Raw genomic sequence first — 21736 nt, 5'->3', positions numbered from 1 at the left:
TGATCCTCATTGCTCCGGCGTGGGCTCGGAGGACGTGATACCCGGACCTTCTCGACTTGTCCATCTGCCCTCCACGCCGTCTTCCCTACCGAGACGAGCTGCTCTCACGGGAGGCGGGGGTCAGGTTCTCCATCCAGAGGTCAGATCCCTCAACCTTCACGCTTGGCTTCTGAAAGGTTGAGGTATAAGGATTGGGACCTCCCTGAAGACGTGATGGAGGTGTTGCTCTCGGCCCGACGGCCAGCAACAAAGTCTCTGTACCGTTGGCGTAAGTTCTGCGACTGGTGCAGAGTTCAGAATGTGGATCCTTTTGCATGCGATATCCCCATGGTTCTGTCCTTTTTACTTTCTTTGGCCCACAGGGGCTTGCAAGTGGGTACCATTAAAGGTTACCTGGCGGCGCTGTCCATCTTTAAGCGCTCGTCTGAAGAGTGTTCCTACTTTAAAATCCCTTTAATTTCACAGTTTCTGAAAGTGCTCACTAATGTGTTCCCTCTGTCACCTTTCCTGGTCCCCGGTTGGGATTTAAACCTTGTTCTTAAGTTTCTTATGGGTGCTCCGTTTGAGCCTTTACATTCTTGCCCTTTGAGGCTGTTAACTCTGAAAACTGTGTTTTTAGTTGCGGTTACTTCCGCTCGCAGAGTGAGTGAGTTACAGGCACTTTCAGTTAAGCCACCCTTCACTGTTTTTCACAAGGACAGGGTTGTCCTTCGAGTTCGTCCTTCTTTTCTTCCGAAGGTAGTGACGGAATTTCATTTGGCCCAGAAGGTTGTTCTTCCGGCATTCTATCCTCCTCCGCATCCTGGTAAGGAAGAGGAGAGGCTCCATAGGCTTGATCCTAGGAGAGCTTTAAGCTTTTATGTTTCACGCATGTCCCGGGTCAGTGTGGACGATCAGCTCTTTATTGGTTACGCTGGAAAGCGTTTGGGACAAGCTGTGACGAAACAGACTGTCTCGCTGGATTATTTTATCCATCTCGGAGTGTTACCGTTTGGCGGGTAAGGACCCACTGGCTGGCTTGCGGGCCTATTCTACCAGGGGTATGGCTGCATCTACTGCCCTGCAGAGGGGTGTTCCTATTCGCAACATCTGTGATGCAGCCACCTGGGCTTCAGTACATACATTTGTACGTCACTATTCCCTCGATTCCATCCGAGGACAGGATCCGGCCTTTGGCAAGGCGGTCCTTTGCTCTGCTATTTGATTGGCAATTCTAAATTTTGATTCTAAATTCTTTCCCTCCTCCTTGCTCTGGTACTGCTTTGGGAGTCTGTCATAGATATGGAATACGTCGGAGGACCCAATCCCCTCGAAGAACAAGTTACTTTCTTACCTGGTAACGTACTTTCGATGGGATGGTCTGACGACGTATTCCATATCGCTCTCTCCCTGCCTTCCCCGCTGCAGAATTTCTTTTGCGATTGCAGCTTACGTTCCGCAAGGCTTGGTGTCTGACTGGCAGTTGACTAATGTCACACGTTCTGGGGGAAAAAACTACAACTGAGGCTACTGGCGTCGTGCGTCCTACTTATCACATTGGATGACGTCGGACGTCGGAGGAGGTCCTCGACGACGGCGCATCGACGTCATCGACGCAGACGCCGAAAAAAGTTTCCGAAGCAGCACAGCTGTGGTGATTACATGTCACAGATATGGAATACGTCGTCGGACCATCCCATCGAAAGAACGTTACCAGGTAAGAAAGCAACTTGTTCTATGCTTCTAGAACAGCATGTGGGGTAACCAATTCCCCGGTTTCCGGAACAGGGATGCAAGATCCGTCAACTAAAATAATAAGGCCAGTATTCAATAAAGGTACATCAGACAGATCAACACTGGGTGACAAGAATATCTCCACAACAACCCGACAGTCTTGCAGCTCCCCATCTTCAGGGGTTGGTAATAACGACACAGGGTTCAGGACTAAACAGCGACTCTGGGTTACATTGGCAGTGGAAATTAGTAGCATTTCGTATCTGGTAAGGAAGGACTTCGACACGTGTTCCCTTTTAGTAACGATGACCAGACCGCATTGGGAACCGCAATCATGACAGGGAGTCAGTTTTCGCTATTAACAAGCCAGCGGCGGTGACAACTCTCAGACCAGTTGGGAGTACTGCGGCTCCTGGATCTAGAGCTATGCTGTGGTAGGACTCTGATTTTGCCTACGAAGAAGCCAGGTAAATAGGTTTATCGTTTTATTAGTGTACGTAACATTTTCGTTTCCCAAACTTTTCCTCCACAGTACCAAATTCTACAGTAAATCATGCGAGACAGTGAGAAACCTTTACGTTCTAGATGTGTGGACTCTTAGTTGCCTTGTGTTCCGCTGGGGGGGTTGAGGAGGACCATTTTTATTTTTCGCTCTCAGCAGTGTCCCATTTTAGCCCTGCCAGGGTTGGAGTGTTAAAGGCATGGGCGGAGACCACGTTGTTCTAAAGCGTTTGTTTTTACCCGTTTGCTGAGGGAAAATTAATTTTTTATAACATGCTTAATACCAGCGAGTAGTCTCTAAGCCCGGGACCAGGATTCAAACCTATGCTGCTCTGCGTTGCCTTTCTTCCAAGACAAACCCGTTGCCCCTGAACTGTTCTTCCGACTCATAGAAAGCTGGCCTAATCAATCTAGGGCTAAATAGTTACGGTCCAAGCCCTAATCTCCTGCTAAACCAAAGAGGTAGCTAAGCACAGCCAGGTCAGAGCTAACATTTTTGCTTTGCTGTCCGAGGGATATTTTCTGTAGTTTTATGAAGGGGACGGGACTCTTGAGCTGACCAGTGTGGATCTGGCCCTTTGGTAGAAGTTTCCGGGCACACATTATGCACTGTGTTGCAAGTCCTGAGGTCTTGGTGATTTCTCCTGCTGCCTGTGCAGTTAAGTAACCAACTGCAAAAATGGGCGAGCCCAGGAAGGAGGGTTTTGGAGGCAAGCACAAGTACTACCCAGGGCTGCAATGGTAGTTTAAGGAAACATCTTGTCCAAAAGTAAGCAGCAAAAGGCTAACAAGAAACTCAGGCAAATGGTGCAGCTGAAGGCGCGATATATGGGGAATAGAGGAAAGACCAAGGGTCTCGGAAAACGAGCATGCTGCAAATTCATCAGCAGAAACTTATAATGGGCGGCGGCAGGTGCTCTCCGGTGGTTATATGAAACAAACAGAAATGTGCCGTGAGGCAGAACATACTGCCTAACTGATCAACAGCTCATCTGAAATTGTTAGTTATCGCACTAGGTTATCAAATCTTCTCAAATTTTTAATTGCAAGGAAGCTCAGAAAAGGTAGTGTAGTGCAAGCTAAACAAGGAAATAGAATGTTTATTAGCTCGTTTCGTACCTAAAACAGCCAAGTTGAGGGAATTCTGGAAAAAAGAAGTTGATCACCATGGAAGAGATCTGATTTAGGAGCAAACTGATCTGGGAGCAACCTGGTTTAAACTAATCTGAACTGTGGATTGCCTCAAGGCTTGAGTAGTGGTTCAAAAAGCCCCCAAAACGGGATTGGTGAACTGAGCATTTGGCATGGCTCTGTCACATCTGTTCTAATTGTAGAACCTGCACCAAATTTGGGCGAGAGTTGACAAAGATCAGCTGTGCAGATGTTTCTAAATGAGGTTCTCCACAGCGCAATTTGGAAATATTGGTATGCAATGCGTTCCTGTGGCCAGGCTTTTCTGAGAATTCTTCTATAATCTTTTCTTTCCTTCTATATTTACTGTTTTAGCCCACAGGCAATATGTTTTGGTGGCTGAAGCAATAATTGCAGATTTACAATCCATTAATATAATTGCCCTCAGGAATTTCCAACTGGTAGGACCGTTGTCATAGTAACAGTCAACAATCACAGCATCATTCCAAAGAATATACTCCCATTGTTGGAATATTAGTGATTAAACTCCTGTGGTAGACCCATAACACTAGCACATTTATTATAGTACTGCTCGATTTGCTAGCTTAGAAGTGATTGCTGTCACAAAGTCAATTTAGATGGTGGATATTGGAGAAACTTGACCAGCTTAATTGCCATTTCATTGACCGTTTCTAAAAGGAGTGCTCGGTAAGATCAAAATTCATTTTCTAAGTGCCACATGTGGCATCCTTTTTGTCTCCTGCCATTGACATTTCCAAACTCCCCAACATGAGTGTGATGAGCAAGTAGCCTGTTAGCACCCCCCTACATTAAGGGTTACAGGGGTAACAGTGGGCTTTCGCCACATGTGACCAACTTGAGTTCTTCTTTCTGCCTGCAGGTGAACACTCGCACAGGATCCTCTAATGCGAGCAGCCCAGCTGTTTCTGAGACGCTTCCCAGCAACAGGTGAGTCGCTGGCTGTGCACAGAGCCTGAATCTCGGGGATTGAGATGTGAACCCTCATCAAGTGGTTCTATACCAAACATGTCTGTTTATTTTTATATTTAGGTGTGCTGAGCACATTAAAAGGAACTGCAGTTGGGTAAAAACCGATTTCCATAGCCTGTGAGGGGAAAGCAAGGATTTCTTTGAGGACTTTTGAGCTAACATTATGCATTGTGCTCCTTTAGTAGCTACTCTCAGCAGCCCCCAGAACGTTCGTAGTCCCATTCACCGGAAGTCTGCTAGTTTAGCTTTTTACAGTGAGCATAACAAATACAGACTGCTACAAGATGACTTTTGTTCCTCCAAACATTATCAACTGCAAAGACAAATAAAGTTATGGTGGGTTTGAAAAAAAATAACCTTTCACCTGAAATGGGAAAGTAGGATAATCCATTTGAACCAAGTCACACTTCCTAAGACAATTAACTGGAGTAAACGGCTTGCATTTTGGCTAATTTGCGTACCTACAATGTCTTGCTGATGTGGCTCTGAACTGGAGGTGAACTTCCAGGGATGGCTACTAGGTGGCGTGGTGTGACTTGGCTCAAATGAAATCTCCAGAGAGAAAAGGAGATCCATTGACTCATTTAAAACTTCATGAAGCTCACAATAAGGCAAAAAGATTAATACAATTTTCTTCCCACCAGTCTATGTACAATCTGTATTTCATGGCAAGCTGTGCAGACTTAAAGTTTTGGAACCACTTGTGCGGTTGAATTCTCTATTTGCATGAAACGGAATCTCTTAAGATTCCCTCAACCAGTCTACATATTTAGGATGTCCTTTGCCTGCAAAAGCTTTGGAAACATAAACATCCCATGAACACTGCAACTCAAAAACTGAGTGTCAATTCCACCTTATGGGTGAACAGTTGCATACAACAAAGCAGCAATAGATGATGAAACAGGTTGAACTTGTTTAAAATAAATCTGCAGCTGCAAACAATGACCCCTTCGGAGCTTGGCACTTCTCAAGACCCCTATCCATGCGCGTCTTCTGATTCTAATGAAAGTGTGAATCAAAAGTAGTTGACCTTGTATTTTGACAAATGAAAATGTACGCCCTTTGGTTGATGAACTCTACTTGAAACATGTCTTCATGCCGGATGGCCTCCTATAAAATGTCAAATGTAACTACTTCATAACCTTGTTCGTCACATTTTTCAGATCCAAAACAGTATTGTACTCCTAATCCATGCCTACTCTAATATCTTGGCATCTGCAAAGTGATGAATACCCCTTAACAGTAAACATCCCAAAGGATCTTTGTGTACTGCAACTTCATCCATTGACCTAAATGGCAGATCTATAAACATTATTTGTTCTATAAGACCATACCTGTTTGAAGCACATGCTTCAATAGGCCAACCCTTTGACCAAAAGAAATCCAAACTCTTCACACACTAGCAATCCCATTTCTTGTCAATTACTTGTATACTTACCTGGCGCCACTTATCTCCCAATGAAATCCTGCATGGAGCAATCTTTTCTTCCATCAAACCCCAAATCCCTGTGACAATGCCTCACTAACGTGCAAAATGTCCATTCTAAGGTCAGTGAACAATTCTGAAAACCAGAGTAAGGCAAAGGCACATCTATGGACCACTCCCATAAAATCATAGTATACCCAAGAACCCCATATGTTGTCACTAACACTGCTGTCATTCAAACTGTGACACTTGAGCCAGAAGGCAAAAAGTACATGGCCCGTCAAATCCTGAATAAATGCACCTTGTGTTCCAGTCAAGATTTTGAAGTGGGAGTATTTAAGTCCCTATTATTTTAAAGATGGGAGTAAAAATGTTAGTTCCATTCCTAAGACCATCAGAACAGTAGTTTCTTCCTGTGTCACTATGGACCTCATTACGAGTGCAGTGGTGCATTAAAGAACGGTGTTAAGGGGGGGCACTAATAAAGTTAACGCTGCATTAATGCATGGCATTACTACAGGTTTACCGTTGAGGTGGAGGATTTTCCTTCACCAAAAGACTGAAGGAAAATCTTTTACCTTATCGCCGCAAAATTAGCAGAATTACTGGCAGTGGTTATTCCGCCGCCAAATTCCCCAAGGGGTCTATGGACTCCAATAAATGGGAACTAACAGAGCCCACAACTGCTGGCAATCCAGTGGTAAATCTGCCAGACCAAGTGGTGGTAATAGAAATTCCATTTGGCAGTAGTTCGGCAGAATTATCGCCGAACTACCATCCATCTCGTTATGACCCCCTATGTGTACTAATGGTCCAAACATAGCCATGGCGCTGCAAGCTTTGAAATTGCGAAGGGCTATTTAGCTCCTGCCTCTAGCCTTGGAGAGCCTGGTTAGCTTGAAACAGCTACCAGGAGATCCTTTTGTCACCCCAGTCCAACTGATGCCTTAGAAGAGCAAGTTACTTACCAACGGTAAAGTTCTTTCGACTGGATGTTCCTCCCATGTATTATTTATCTTTGATAAATCCACTTCCAGCTTACTGGCTGTTAGGGAGAATTCTCTGTTTAGGCTGAATTTCCTAACCTAGTGAGTCCCCCAGCAGCTTTGCTGGATTTCTGGAGTTTTTTTCTCCTGCCAAGAGTGAGACTCTTTTTCTCCCACTCTTGGACATGATTTATGGTGTTCCTTTGACTGTTAATGTGTTTTATGGGCTATGGGGTCCTTTACTCCATAGGGTCTCATGTGTTTTTACTATGTGTGTTACACAGCACCCTCCGTGCAGTGACACAGGGGTGTCATATTGACACCCCACCATAGACTCCATACCCTGGGACTGACTACTGTCTCCCAGGGCATGTAAAGTCACCATTGGCTTTACTAGTCCCAAATTATGAACAGAAACCAGTACAAACCATCATATTGTGGACGTACTGGTCGGGGCAATTCGATTGCCCCAGGGTCTGTTAGTCGAGGGGGCACGTCTCTGTCCCCCCTGATCGAGTTTTGGCTGGTGGCAGTGGATACTACTTTTTATATTCGACCGCAAATATATCCCTATGGGATTTTCCCATTGTTCGAGGCTACCAACTTTAATTATTTAATTCTCATAACCTCGAACATACCGCCGGTTTATTTATTTAATATTAATTCGCTGGTTGGTATTTTTTGCCAGGACTCAATTCTAAAATGGCGTTTGTGTTCTCTTCTGTGACTCCAACCCAAGTCGAGGCCTTTGTTCCACTTTTGGCGGGCTTCTCCACAGAAGCCTCCAAAAGTGGTGCCACTCTGTCTGGGTACCACAGGGGGTGTGGGAGGGGGTTTAGGCACCCTGGACTCAGTTACCTTGGTAACTCAAGTCGCACTCTTGTGTGATTGGCCCAAGTGATGAGCTGGCTGGCTCACCACTTAGCATGTTTGATTGACAGCTAGGCTGAGTGAATGGGGGTGTGCTGCATAAAAGCAGGGCTTTGGGGACTGGAACTTGAGAAGTCGCCACAGGACCTGAGAATCCGACGAGGGAGTGCTGAGCTGACCTGCTACGACGACACCACCGGTGGAGCCCTGCGGAACCGACTCGCCACTTCCCGACGACAGAGAAGATCTCCCTGCTGGAGAGTCTTCTTCCCCTGACTGGTGGGCACAACCAGTTTACCTTCTTTTCCTCGCGTCCCAGGACGTCTTGTGGTCGAATTGCCGGATAGCCACTTACCACTGGACCGCGAACCAAAGGACCGCTCCTTTTAACTGAGAACTCCGGGGCTGGTTTCTTCCCTGGCAGTGCAACGGACTGCTGTCTTCCTCCCCGACGAGATCCTCTCTTCCCCCAGACAAAGCACCGACTTGCATTTGCTGCCAGGAACAATTGCCTCTGCTGGAGTATTCTCACCACTTTAAGATACTGTGTCCGCCAGGCTTCCCTTTCTAAAGATTGCTACAAGGTAATAATAATCTATTAACCTTCTGGACTGGGTTGGCCGCCTTGACCATCTTAATTGGTCCCCTTTATTTTGGTCCAACTCCCCCGAACCTTTTCGAGACTTTTGTGCACTTTTTAACCGTGTGACCTTGGACACATTTCGTTCTGATCCTCTTAAAGTGGATCTGGCTTTCTGAACTCTAACTTCACGGTTTGACTCTGCCTTCCTCTCTTGCTGTGTTCTTGTGAAAGTGTTGGGATCTGTTTCAATTTATATCCTGCTTTTCTCTCCCTTTTAAAACGAATTATTAGAGTGCCATCTGCGTTAAGCGCTCACCGCTGTCTGAAAATAAGTGGAGCTTTACTTAAGACTTGTCTATTCTTTTAAGGGAGTGTATATCTTTTAGTGACCGTGTTTTTGAACTGCTTAATATTAGTGCCTGTGTGTTTTATTAGATGTGGTTTTAAATACATAATTATATCTCTTTTACACCAAGCTCGTGTCAGTGTTTGCTTGTTCTACTGTGTTCTTTTGACCTATTGTGAATACTCTGTGTACTGCCTAACTCTTCTTGAGGGAAGTCTGACTGCTCAGCCACAGCTACCAAGTGAATCTGTGTGGTACAGACTGCTACCAAGTGGGTTTACTGCCAAACACCTGTAGTCTTAAATCTTTTGCAGTGGTCCCAGAGGGAACTGCACAGGTTTCTGCCTAACACTGGCCTCAGAAAAAAATTTCACAGTAGAGAGCGCAGCGCATCGCCGTCCCTCGAAGGCCTCCGTATTGCCACTGACGTCACCAAATGTATAAATAGTCTCACGCAGCATCCGTTGCTCAGTTCCGTTTTGAGGTGATGTTTTTGCTTTGTATGAAATGGTTAATGACCTTGAAGGAGCGTAGGCTGCAACTACAAGGGAAGTTTTACTGCAGGGAAGGATGGGAGGGGCGATAAGGAATACGTGGGAGGAACATCCAGTCGAAAGAACGTTACAGTTGGTAAGTAACTTGCTCTTCGAATGGATTATGTCCTCCCACGTATTCCCTATCTTTGATAGACTCCCAAAGCAGTAGTGTGTAGAGGAAGCTGGAGTAAAATTAAATGTTTCTTTTTAAAGATGCACAGAGTGCAACACAGCTTTTCCAAATCTTGTCTCCTGGATAGAGGAGGAATCAAGACGAGAGTTAATTGGAACTCCTCTTTGGAGAGCTGAAGAGGCTGCGATAACCCTGGTTGAATGAGCCCTGAGGTGTTGAGGGGGCTCTTTTCCTGCCAATTTATAGCATTCTATAATGGTTAATATAATCCATCTTGAGATGGTCTGTTTTGTAATAGGTAAACCTAACTTGTGCCCTCAAACCCCACAAACAATTGGTCTGCTTGCCTAATCCTTGCAAGTCTGCTAATGTAAAAACTCAAGGCACACCTTGGATCCAGCCTGTGCAATCTCTTCTTCTTTCCCTGGATGGGGAGGAGGGTAAAACGAGGGCAAGGTTATTTTTTGTGTGATGTGGAATTCTGAGACCACCTTTGGGAGAAAATTCAGCTTCACTTGGAGAACTATCTTATCTTGGTGAAAGATTGTATGTGGAGGTTTGCAAGATAAAGCTTGTAATTCGCTCACTCTTCTGGCAGACGTTAAACCTACTAGAAAGACTGTTTTAAGAGTGAGAAACCTTAATGAACAGGAATGAAGAGGTTCGAATGGAGTACCCATTGCAAATGTCAAGACTAAGTTAAGGTCCCACAGTGGAACTTGAAAACGAGTTGGGGGCGGAAACATTAGTTAAACCTTTCAGAAATGGAATCACTATGGGCAATTTGAGGTATGAGGGCTCCTCCGCAGTGCGCTTTAAGATTGACAGCGCTGTGAGGTGTAACCCTTGATTGTGCCAACTTGAAGACCTGAATTTGCCTAATATAGCAAAAAAGAGAACACCATCGGTGTACTACATGAGAAGGGTTCAATATTCTTTTCTCTACACCAGCTGCAAAATTTGTTACAACGGCAGCAGTATAAAGATTTTGTTGCTGGCCTTCTGGCTGAAAGCAACACCTCCATTACGTCATCCGGGAGGTCCCAATCCTTGTAGCTCAACCTTTCAGAAACCAGGCGTGAAGGTTGAGGGTCCTGATTTCCTGATGGAAAACCTGACCTCCCTTCTGCGAGAGAAGATCCTCTCTTTGCAGAAGACAAATCGGAGGACAAATGGACATGTCTACAAGATCTGGGTACCACATTCTCCTGGCCCAGTCCGGGGCAATTAGGATCACGAGTTTCTGGAATATCCTCAACCTCCTGATCATTTGAGGAATGATGGGGACTGGAGGAAACGCGTACAGAAGTGGAACCACCCAGTCCACCACAAACGTGTCCCCTAGAGCTCCTCCCGGGGAAAATTCCCTTGAGCAATACTGATCGCACTTCTGGTTGACACTGGGGGTGAACAGATCCACTTGAGGGGTTCCCCAAAGGGTAAAGATTTCTTGAAGGACTTCCTGAGCTAGTTACCACTTGCGGGAGACTGTGTTCTGCTAGCTCAGAGCGTCTGCTGTCGAGTTCTTCTCTCCGGCTAGGTGAACTGCCGATAGAGAGATTCCTTCTTGATTTGCCCAGAACCAGAGCTGCATCGCCTCTCTGCACAGTGGCAGTGACCCTACGCCTCCTCTTTTGTTGAGGTAATGCATGGCCACTGTGTTGTCCGTCATTATCAGGACATTCTTTCCCTATGCTGATGGCAGGAAAGCTTTCAGCGCTAATCTGATCGCTCTCAACTCTAATAGGTTGATGTGTAGTCTGGACTCCGATAGAGACCAACGACCACTGATGGTCAAGTCGTTGGCATGGGCTCCCCACCCCATGAGTGAAGCATCCGTGACTACTGTTATCTCCGGCCATGGTTGCCAAAACGACTCCTCTTTCAAGATGTTCTCCCGGCAGGCCCACCACTGAAGGTCTCGAGCCACTCTGTCCGAGATTTATAGGAGATCTGATATCTTTCCTGAGTATTGTGACCACTGAGTCCTTAGCGCCCACTGGAGAGATCTTTCTCAGGCGAGCCTCTTGCACTAGAAAAAGGCAGGATGCCAGGAGGCAGAGCAACCTCAAAAAGGCTGGTAGACTTTGGGCATTTTGAAATCTGGTGACCATCTGTAGAATATCTTGAGCCCTCACTTCTGGTGGAAAGGCTTTTCCCAGGGATGTGTCCAGGACTGCCCCAATTAACTGGGATATCTGTGATGGTATCATCTGTGACTTCTTTAGGTTGAGGGAGAAGCCCAGTTTGTGGAGGGAGTGGCAAGCATAATCTAGATGGACCTGAGCTTGTTCCGGGGACACTGCTCTGATCAACCAGTCGTCCAGGTAGGGGTAGACATGAATCTTTTCCCTCCTTAGACTTGCTGCCACAACCGCCATTAGCTTGGTGAAGACCCTCGGGCGGAGGTCAGCCCAAATGGCAGAACCTGAAATTGATAGTGAGAGCTGCCAATGGCAAACCTCAGGTACTTTCTGTGCTTGTGATGGATTGGCACATGAAAGTAAGCATCTTAAAAGTCCAGAGATACCAACCAATCCTGACACTGGAGGGCCTGAAGGATCTGAGAAAGGGTTACCATCTTGAACCTGTCCTTCCTGAGAATTTGTTCAATTCTCGCAAGTCCAAGATGGGTCTCAATCCTCCGTCCTTCTTTGGTATTAGGAAGTTTGGGGAATACCAACCCTTTTTCCTCTCCACTGCAGGTACCGGTTCTATGGCACCTTTCTCTAGCAGGTCTGGAATCTCCTGCATAAGGAGCGGGTCTGGAAGCTTCAAGGAGTTGTTCCATGGAGGATGACTCTGAGGAGTGTGTAGGAAAGGCAGGCAGTAACCTTGGGCAACTGTTTCCAGTGGCCAAGCATCTGACGTAATAGCCTGCCATTCTGTCAGATGTTGAGTTAACCTGCCTCCTACTGGTGTCTTGTGTGGGGTGACCGTAGAGGGGTTTAGAAGCGTCTGACGCAGATACTGTGAGGGTAAAGCAGCACCTGCTGATGCGGGTTTGGTACCTTTGACCCGTCCACCAGAGGTGAATTGTCTCTGGCCCCTTTGAGCTGGCTGCCCTCTGCCTTTTCTGAATATGGAGTAAAAATGAAAGGGCTTCCCCCTCCCGGACGTACCTGTGGGGCGATTTGGAGTTTGACGGATTGCAGCCCCAAGAGATTTTGCTGCCGCCTTTGAGGTGTGCAATTTCTTCAGGTTGTTATCAGCCTTTTTGCCAAATAGAGAGGTGCCGTCAAAGGGCATATTCAGAAGCCTGGCTTGCACAACCGGAGCAAAACCATACTTCCGCAACCACGCAAATCTGCGGATTGTGGTACTTGCCGCCATGGCTCTGCTGATGCTGTCAGCAGAGTCGATACCTGTTTGGAGGAACTCGCACATCGCATCCTTCCCATCCTTGATGATGATCAAGAATGCGTCTCGTTCCTCCCCTTCTGGGAGACAGTCAGCCGCTGATGAAGCACACTCCCAAAGGGTGGGGCTGAATCTAGCTAGCGTGCAAGTGATGTTAATAGACTTAAGTGCCATACTGCATGCTGAAAACACTTTTTTAGACATGGCATCAAATCTTTTGCGTCTGTCTTGTGGGGTATGCCGACTTACTATTTGATGATGTCGCTGCCTGCACTACTAAACTCTCTGGAGTTGGGTGCTTGCTTAAATATTCAGGGTCTGAGGCGGATACTCTGTACTTCGCAGATAGCTTTTTTATTTACTGCAGGGATAACTTCAGGTGTCTCCCAATTTGCAGCTATTTTTCTCTGCAATGCAGCATGAAAAGGGACTATAGGGTCTTCTTGAGGCCCTTTATCTAAGATGTCAGTAAGATCATCTTGCTGGAAAGAGGATGCGGTTGTTGTCCACTCCATAAATTGCATAATTCTAGCCATAAGTGCTCTGTAAGGCATTTCTGCATTTTCTCCAGGTTCGGGTCTAGCAAATTCTGCCTCTGGAGAGGTATCTATGCCACTGCCATCTTTTAAGATTCTTGTAGATCTTTGTTCTCCTCAGAAATTCGTTCCTCTGGAATGAGTACTGTTGGTCTTTGTAACCCAAAAGGTCTCTCATTGTCAGTCCTCCCCTTCCTCATATATAGAGGATAACACTCTGAAATTATCAGATCTTGGATAAGGGGTAAACCCCATTTCCAGAGAAGGAGCCAAATTAGTGGATACTGTTCGGGAAAAGATTGTGGTTGTCGATGTAGACATTACATTTTTTGTACAAACCCGCAAATGGCGTTGGAAAAACTCGAAAAGGGCCTTGATGTACTTGAGAGGACCGGAATCCTACTCAGTGTCGTCGATATTGTCGATGCCACTCTAGACGCCTTGAGCGGAACCTTCGACACCTCTGCTGCCGGTGGAGTAGTTGAGGTTTGAGGCCTCGACGACGTATCCTTCATCTGGGTCGACGGCGGCGTAGATGACACAGATTTCTGCGTCGAAGGGACCTTCGACGATGGCGTTGATGACGCAGCTTTACTCAATGATTTTTTTTTTTTTACTCGAGGGTTCATGACGCTCTTGAGGGTTTTTGCTTGCCGGGTTCGACGACTCGCGGCATCTTTGTTTTTCGGGTCTTTCATTCGGGGTATCAGCTCTAGGCATCTCCGAGGGGGGTGAAGGCTGGGTTCTTGGAGACCCTAAGCATTTTTTTATGAAATTCCTCCCACTTAGCTGCAGAGCTGTGTTTAGTGGGGCAGGTGACCCTTTCTGGGGAATTTGACGATGAAGAAGAGGGAGATCTATGACGCCTCTTCTTAGAGTGTCTTGATCTCAGAGTGATGGGAACCCCTTTGAGATTTTGATCGGGAATGTTTCTTTCGATGGTGTGAGGAGACGAATGTCTTGACTCAGCCGAGGACAATTTTGAAGGGGTAGAATATTTAACTGCCTTACCTCTTTCTAACTTCCTCTTACGCTCCTTCAAGGCTTTCGCCGTCATCGACATGCAGTCCTCACATTCCGAACACTGGTGCTCTGATCCCAGACACCACAAACGGATCCTGTGAGGATCCATTAGTGACATCTTTTTCTCAACATTTTTTTAAGCCGGATTGTGGTAGTGATGCTTCGGATGAAGATGCCATCGTATATATTGAGATTTTCGAAAGAGTAGAAGAACAGAGCATTGCGTCTCCGAGGCTTACGAAGTGCGGAAAAACGGAACTGAGCAACGGACGCTGCGCCAGTCTATAACTGTTGTGACGTTGGCGCTGATACGGAGACCTTGGAGGGACACCAACGCGCAGCGCCCTCTACTGTGAAACATTTTTCCGAGGCCAGCAAGCTGGAAGTGGATTTATCAAAGATAAGGAATATGTGGGAGGACACAATCCATTCGAAACGCACATGTGACATTCTGAGTATTTGAGAATGCTAATTAAGAAAAAGTAGGTGTGAGGAACTCCTGCGAAAGGCTATTGCTCTTGGATCCTGACCCTGGGAGAGGATATGCGAAGGAGGATCACCTGGTTGGAGGGACCTTGGGGAGTGGATAGCGGATGTCTTTTGGTGAGGCATGGTATCCACTTTTCACTTGTCAGAATGAACCCTACCCACCTCCCTTCCCTTGATAGGTTATTGTCAGTCTTCACTTCTTTCACAAACAAACTGTCCCACAATTGTATTTCTTTAAGGCTGGGACGAGGAGCTATGCACACGTCCATTCATTCACACCACTTTGGTACTGAGACGAAGTAGAGGACTATGGAGGAATACCATTGCATTGGCAAGGCATGTCCCACTAATAGATTCAACTATGGTCAGGCAAAGGACTTGCACCTGCAACCAGTTTAGAGGCCACAGGTGCATAAAATGAGAGACCGGCAGAAGGGCGGTGGGAGGAGAAACCTGCCTGGTGAGAAGGATGCGGCTGTGAGACGTGAAGCAGGCTGGAGAGCGGCCAGCGGAAAGGACAATGTGTGTTGTAGAGGGGTGAGAGACAAGAGGGTCGAGACACCTGCAGTCACCTGTGCCGTGTGTTCACCGTCCGAGCTGTGGGACATTGAAGACTCCAGATTGCTGCAGGCCGCTGCAGTAAGGTTTGAAGGCAGCGAGCGCTGTTTGCCGGAGCTCCCGACAAGCACAAGAGGAGCGAGAGGAAGCCCAAAGAGGAGAAAGAACGCACCTGGAGGAACGGCAGCACACCGGTGTAAGAAAGGGAACACTCCTACCGGGGCTCTCCAGGGACTGGAATTGGGCATATGAAAGTGCAGATTGAACTGAAACGTCTGTGAGTGAGTGAGAGGCGTTTGGTGTTAGCAGTCATGGCTGTCAGGCTCTCTGGATATTCACTAAAAGCATTGGACAATCACTGACTCTAGTCCTATTTTCATTTCACATTTGAATTCAAGGAACTGCCTTAAAAAAACTGCACTTGCCCGGAGTGCCAGAAGTGTGTTCGGTGTGAGCAGAGGAGCAGGTCATGGCTGTTGGGCTTGCTGGATATGGACTAAAAGCATTGGACAATCGGACTCATAGTCCGATTTTCATTTCTAATTTGAATTTGAGGAACTGCCTTAAAAACACTGTGCATGCGCAGAGTGCTGTGCCAGTAGCGTGTTCAGGGGCTTGCAGGGGCAGCGGAAGCACCGGAATTGGAGGAAAATCTGTTTGGGTTTTACACCGCTTGGACGGTAAGCGTACGGCCGACAAATGCACCGTTGCGCTTTTTTCATTTTACCATTGCATACAATGGTATTAAACTGTGAAGATTTGAAGGACTCTGGAGGCAATACCCATTTCAAAAACAGTTGTTTCAATTTTCATCCGCTCACAGGATATGCTAAATCTTTTTGTTGCCTCGATAAGTCTTCCTTGCATTGAACAGTGAACACGGAAGTGAACTGGTCTTCTACTTAATCCCACAGAGACCTACGACCGAGTAGAAGTTGTGACTTTTAATAATTGCCCCTATCTGTTTTTGAGGTAAAAACACATTGGGGTGTCATAAGATGAACATCTCTCTGAATTACAACGGAAGCTGTTGATTGTGTGGATATGGAGGAGGAACTTGGTTAAATTGCTTACATAGAGATACCTGCGGGGGGTCCTTTTGTTCTGCCTTGGGAACACAGAAGAAAACACGTGCTTGTTGGTCCCATAGAGAATTTCTCTTCTGGCAAAAGTACTTATTAATATCAATTGGGACCTTTTTGTCTTACTTTTGAAAACGAGCCTGAGGACCCCTTCTGGCTAATTAGCCCTCTGAAACCGCCGCCCGTCCTTACTGCGAGCCCTTCGATTCCATCGGGCCCTCCCCTCCCGGCACTGGGCACTCCACTTCCCGCCCTAGCCTCGAAGGGAGCCCTGGACCTCTGCCTACTAATCTTGACTTCTTCACCCGCTCTCTCATATATTGGCGGGCTGCCACCCCCACCTGGGCCTTCCCCTTAACACTGGCCCTCTGCGTTTGTGAGGCGCTTCGGCCGTGCCACTCCAGCTACTCACGCCTTGTGGATACTGGCTGTTGTATCTTAAAGGGAGTGCTGGACCTCTGCCTGCTGCTTTTGACTTCACCCGCCCTCTCTCATATTTGTGGACGGCCATCTCCACCTGGCTTTCCTCTCAACACCAGCCCTCTGCGTTGGTAAAGCACTTCGGTTGGTCCTACTCCAGCTCCTCACGCCTTGCGTTTACTGGCTGCAGTGTCTGCTGCTCCTCCACCGCTGCGGGCCTCTCGCCTCCACAGGGTCCTCCCCCGCCGACACCGGTCTCCTTGCCTTCAGCCTCATGGATGTGCTGCTGCTGTCTCCTCTCATCATTAATCTCCTTGACGTGTTGCTGCTATCCATGGGCGGCCTGTCTCATCCGGGGCCCTCTACCATCACTGCTGCCTGCTACCACCTGGCCCTTCAGATCTGTGGCCCGTCTCCCACCCCCTGTGCCCTTCCTGTCTCCTGGCCCCCTTCAACCACCAAGGCGCTCTCTTCCTACTGGCCGTCTGCTACCATCTGGCCCCTTCTGATCTGCAGACTGCCTGCTACCACCTGGGCCCTTCCTGTCTGCTGGCCCCCCACCACCACAGTGCTCTTTTTCCACGGGCCGCCTTCTACCTCGTGGGCCCTTCCGGTCTACTGCCCACCTACCACCACCAGGGCTTTTTCTTCACACGGGCCGCCTTCTACCTCCTGGGCCCTTCCTGTCTACTGACCCCCTACCACCACCAGGGCTCTTTCTTCACACAGGCTGCCTGCTACCACTTGGGCCCTTCTGACCTGCGGACCTCCTGTCACCACCTGGGTCTTTCCTGTCTGCTGGCCCCTGCCTTCACCTGGGCTCTTCATTTCTGCCTGCTACCACCTGGGCCCCTCTGATTTACGGCCCCTGCCTCTACCAGATCCTGGTTTACGGCCCCTGCCTCCTCCAGGGCCCTTTCCTTCCCACAGACCACCTGCTACCACCTGGGCATTCGGTTCAGTGGTCCGTCTGCTATCACCTGGGCCCTTCCTTTCTTCTGGCTCCCTGCCACCTCCAGGGTTCTTCATCTCCCACAACAACCTGCTACCACCTGGGCCCTTCTGTTCTGCGGTCAGCCTGCTACCACTTGGGCCCTTCCTGTCAGCTGGCCTCCCTCCCATCTGCAGGGTTCTTAATTTCCCACAGGCCGCCTGCTGCTACCACCTGGGCCTTTCTGAACTGCGGTTCGCCTGCTACCATCTGGCCTCTCTTGACTGCTGGCCCCTACCATCACCAGAGCTCTTATTCTCCTACGCACCCCCTGCTTCCACCTGGGCCCCCTGATCTGAGGTTCGCCTGCCCTCCTGGACCCCGGTCTACTCTGGCCCTAAACTGCTTTATTCTGGGCCCTTCCAGACTACAGACCCCCCCGCCCTCTGCCACAACCGGGGCCTCCTGGTCTGCTCCTAGCACTATTCCCCTCCCTCTCACTCTTTCTTCATCACTACACCCTTTACCTTCACCCTCTCCATCGCAGTACTCTCCTCTCCCCTCTGTGATGCGCCTTGTCAGACTCCATTCTCCTTGTCCTCCTTACTCTTTGCCCTCCTGCCCCCTCTTTCCCCCCCGCAACCTCCCTCTCCTACTTTCCCTCCCTCTTTTCCTCATGACCATTCCCTTGCTCTACCCCCTCCCCCATTCTTCCCATCCCCTTCCAACCCTCCCTCATCGTCCTAACCTGATCTACCTCCCTATTGTCCAACCCCCCAGACTCATCAAAATTGCTCTCTGGAACGCTAGATCCCCTCTGCAATAAGACTGCAGGTGTCTTGGACATGTTCCTCCGACTTAACCTTAATTTCCTCTGTATTACCGAAACTTGGATTCCCCTTCACACCTCTACTGTTCCTGCCTCTCTCACCACCTCTTCCTCCTCCTCCTTCTCTCATGTCTCGTTCTTCTGGTCGTAGCAGTGGCATCGATCTCCTCTTCCACCCTAAATACCTTTTCTTCCACCTCCTCACTGCCTCTTCCTACCTTTTCTTCCTTCAAATACCTATACAAATCCTTTACTTGTCCCCACCCTATTTCCTTTCTAATTATCTACCGACCTCCTGGCCCCCCTCCTCCTTTTATGATGACCTTGACCACCTTCTCTTATCTCTCCGTCCTCTCTCCCTCCTCTCTCCCCTCACCGTAGTTGGCGACTTCAACCTTCACCTCCCTACTCCCCCTCAACCTTCCCCTCTTCTTTCCATCCTTGACTCCTACCTCCTCTCTCCTCTCCCTTCTTCTCCTACTCACTTTCTGGCTCCACTCTTGATCACATCTTTAATTCAACCCACTCCTCCTCCCCCGTCTCTACCTAAGCCACTATCTCTCTGATCATACTTTACTATCCTTCTCCCTTACCTGCCCTCTCCCTCCTTCCAATCCTGTACCCTCCCAAACTCCTTTTCTCAACGAGACCACCGTAACTTTAGCCCTTCTCTCTTTTTCGACACTTGTTCTTCCTCTCTTCCATCTCTCTCGGACTTCTCTCTCGGCTAATGAAGCTCTATCCTCTCTGTCCTCCTCTATCTCTTCCACTCTCGATCGACTTTACCCCCTCTCCCCCTTCCGCCCCACTCGCAAACCCTCTCAACCCTTGCTTTCCCCTCACCTTCTGTCCATGCGTTGTCTTCTCTGTTGCCTCGAGCGACGCTGGCTCAAATTGCCCTTCCTATCTAATCAAACCTCCTATTTCTCTTACCACTCTCTTTATGACTCCTGCCTTACCTCTGCTAAACGTCCCTACTACTGTAACCTTCTCCACTCCCAAGCCTCTCATCCTTACCTTATCTTTCAAACCCTTTCTCGTCTTGTCTCCCTGGCAACTCCTGACCCCTCAGCTCTCAGCTACATATTCCCTCTCTCCTTCTGGCTTCTCTGACTTCTTCTCTTCCAAAATTCTCTCTTCGCCAAAACATTAATAGCTCCCCTTCCTATTCCCCTCCTCCCCCTTCCCTCCACTCCAGCTTACATGTCTGACTTCTCTCCAGTCACCCCTTCTGATGTTTCCCTCCTCCCTATCCAAATCTCATCCTACTGCTGCCCCTTCTGATCCTCTCCCCACCCTCCTTATTCTGAAGATTTACCCTCTTCTCATTCCTTACTTAACCTCCTTCTTCAACATCTGTCTCTCCTCTGCTACTTTCACTTCAGCCTTCAAGCATGCTACTATCATCCCTATTCTGAAGAAACCTTCTGCTGATCCCCTTCTTGCTTCCAACTTCCGTCCAATCTCGCTTCTCCCATTCCTCTCTAAAATACTTGAACGCCTAGCCTATTCTCAGCTTTTGTAACTAACCTTTCTCTCCTCCCCCACCCCCCTTCTCAATCTGGCTTCCTCCCTAAACATTCCCCTGAAACCGCTCTCACTTATGTTCTCAACACCCTCCTTACCGCTCGCTACTCGGTCCTCATCCTCCTTGACCTCTCTGCTGCCTTTGATACCGTTGATCACCCCTTACTTCTCAATTCTCTTTCCTTCTTTGGTTTCAAAGGCTCTGTTCTCAACTGGCTCTCCTCTTACCTCTCCTACCGCTCTTTTGCTATCTCTTGGGGCGGTCGTACCTCCTCTAATCTTCCCTTGGACTACGGTGTTCCCCAAGGCTCTGTTCCTGGCCCTTTTCTATTCCCGTTGCACCTCCCTTCTTGCCCCCATCATCTCCTCCCTCGGAATTTCTCACCATTTCTACGCTGATGACACCCAGCTCTTCCTTTCCTTCTCTTCCTTCACTCCTGACCTCCACCTTAATCTCTCTTCCTGTCTTACTGCCATTAAAAACTGGATGTCATCTCACTTTCTCTCAACACTGATAAGACTGAAGTCTTATTCTTTCCCCTCAACACTCTTCCCCCTCCCTCTCCTCCTTTCATTCACTCCCCCCCCCCCCCCCCCTCTAATCTTCCCATCTCTGCCCACGCTTGCAATCTAGGCATTCACTTTGACTCCTCCCTCTCCTTTTCCCACCATATTTCCCTTGCCACTCGCGCCTGTCGCTACCACCTGTTCAATATTTGTAAAGTATGCTTCTCTCACCTTCAATGCCACTAAACCTTTAATCTCCTCCCTCATCTTTTCTTGCCTCTTCTATTGTTGTTCTCTCCTCTTTGGACTTCCTGCCTCTCATCTCACCCCCCTCAAATCCCTCTACTAACCTGCCATCCGTACCCTCTGTCTCCTTGCTCCTCACTACCCCATTTCCTCTTCGCCTTCTTACCTTGGTTGACTTCCCTTTCACTCCCAACTTAAATTTCATTTCCTCTGTCTTGTCTTTAAATCTCTTCACGATCTTGCTCCCCCTTATCTCTCCTCTCTCCTTTCATTCTACACCCCTTCCCGCTCCCTCCGATCTGCCGATTTCTTCCTACTCAATGTCCCCCCCCTTCCCCATGAGCCTCTTCTCGTTTCCGCTCCTTTCGGCTCCTGGCCCCCCTACACTGGAACTCCCTACCTCTTTCTATCCGCTCCATCCCCACCTATTCCTCCTTCTGTGCTTCCTTGAAATCTCTTCTCTATTCCCCACCCTGACACCCTTATCCCCTCCTATCACCTCTCTCCGCTCACATCCTCCCCTACTTACTTCTCCCTATCTGCTCCTTTTTCTCTTATGCTTACTTACCCCTCCTTGCATCCTCACTCTAATCCCCATCCTGTCTCCCCCCTCCTTCCCCTTCCTCACCCCCTCCTTCTCTCGTTTATCTTCAGAGGCTAATTGTTCTACACACTGTTTTGTTGGTTTGATTCATGTTTTGTAATTTGCTTCTACTGTTATAATCTTCTATGTATTCTTGTTATAATGTAAAGCGCTTTGCAGTAAAGCGCTATATAAACATCATAAATACAAATGCAAACACAAATACATTCAGGACTGTGCAGCCAGGGGAGGACGATATTGGTAGGTGCAACCTTTGTGTTGAACTTGGACGTGAATCGTCCGGCCTGCATCAAAAATGGACAAATCAAGAGGCGGATCAAGAGGTTGGATCATTTTCATTAAAAGATAAACTCACTTTACCAAACCACGTTCATGAAAGAGTGACCTC

The 21736-nt window shown here is 48.0% G+C and overlaps 1 protein-coding gene across 6 annotated transcripts in view; it reads left to right on the top strand.

Moving 5' to 3' along the window:
• The window catches only part of MAP2K5 (mitogen-activated protein kinase kinase 5), a 1998137-nt gene that overhangs the window by 234646 nt on the left and 1741755 nt on the right, over positions 1-21736 (top strand). For all 6 annotated transcript variants that reach the window (XM_069625127.1, XM_069625125.1, XM_069625124.1 and 3 more), the window contains exon 6: positions 4247-4314. In XM_069625127.1, the coding sequence (XP_069481228.1) occupies positions 4247-4314 (68 nt within the window). The remainder of the gene's footprint in view (positions 1-4246; positions 4315-21736) is intronic.

This window comes from Ambystoma mexicanum, chromosome 11, assembly GCF_040938575.1.
Source record: "Ambystoma mexicanum isolate Mex_15411 chromosome 11, UKY_AmexF1_1, whole genome shotgun sequence".
Taxonomy (NCBI): domain Eukaryota; kingdom Metazoa; phylum Chordata; class Amphibia; order Caudata; family Ambystomatidae; genus Ambystoma; species Ambystoma mexicanum.
Note: the sequence above shows the minus strand (reverse complement) of the source record. Positions and strands in the feature narration are given on the sequence as shown.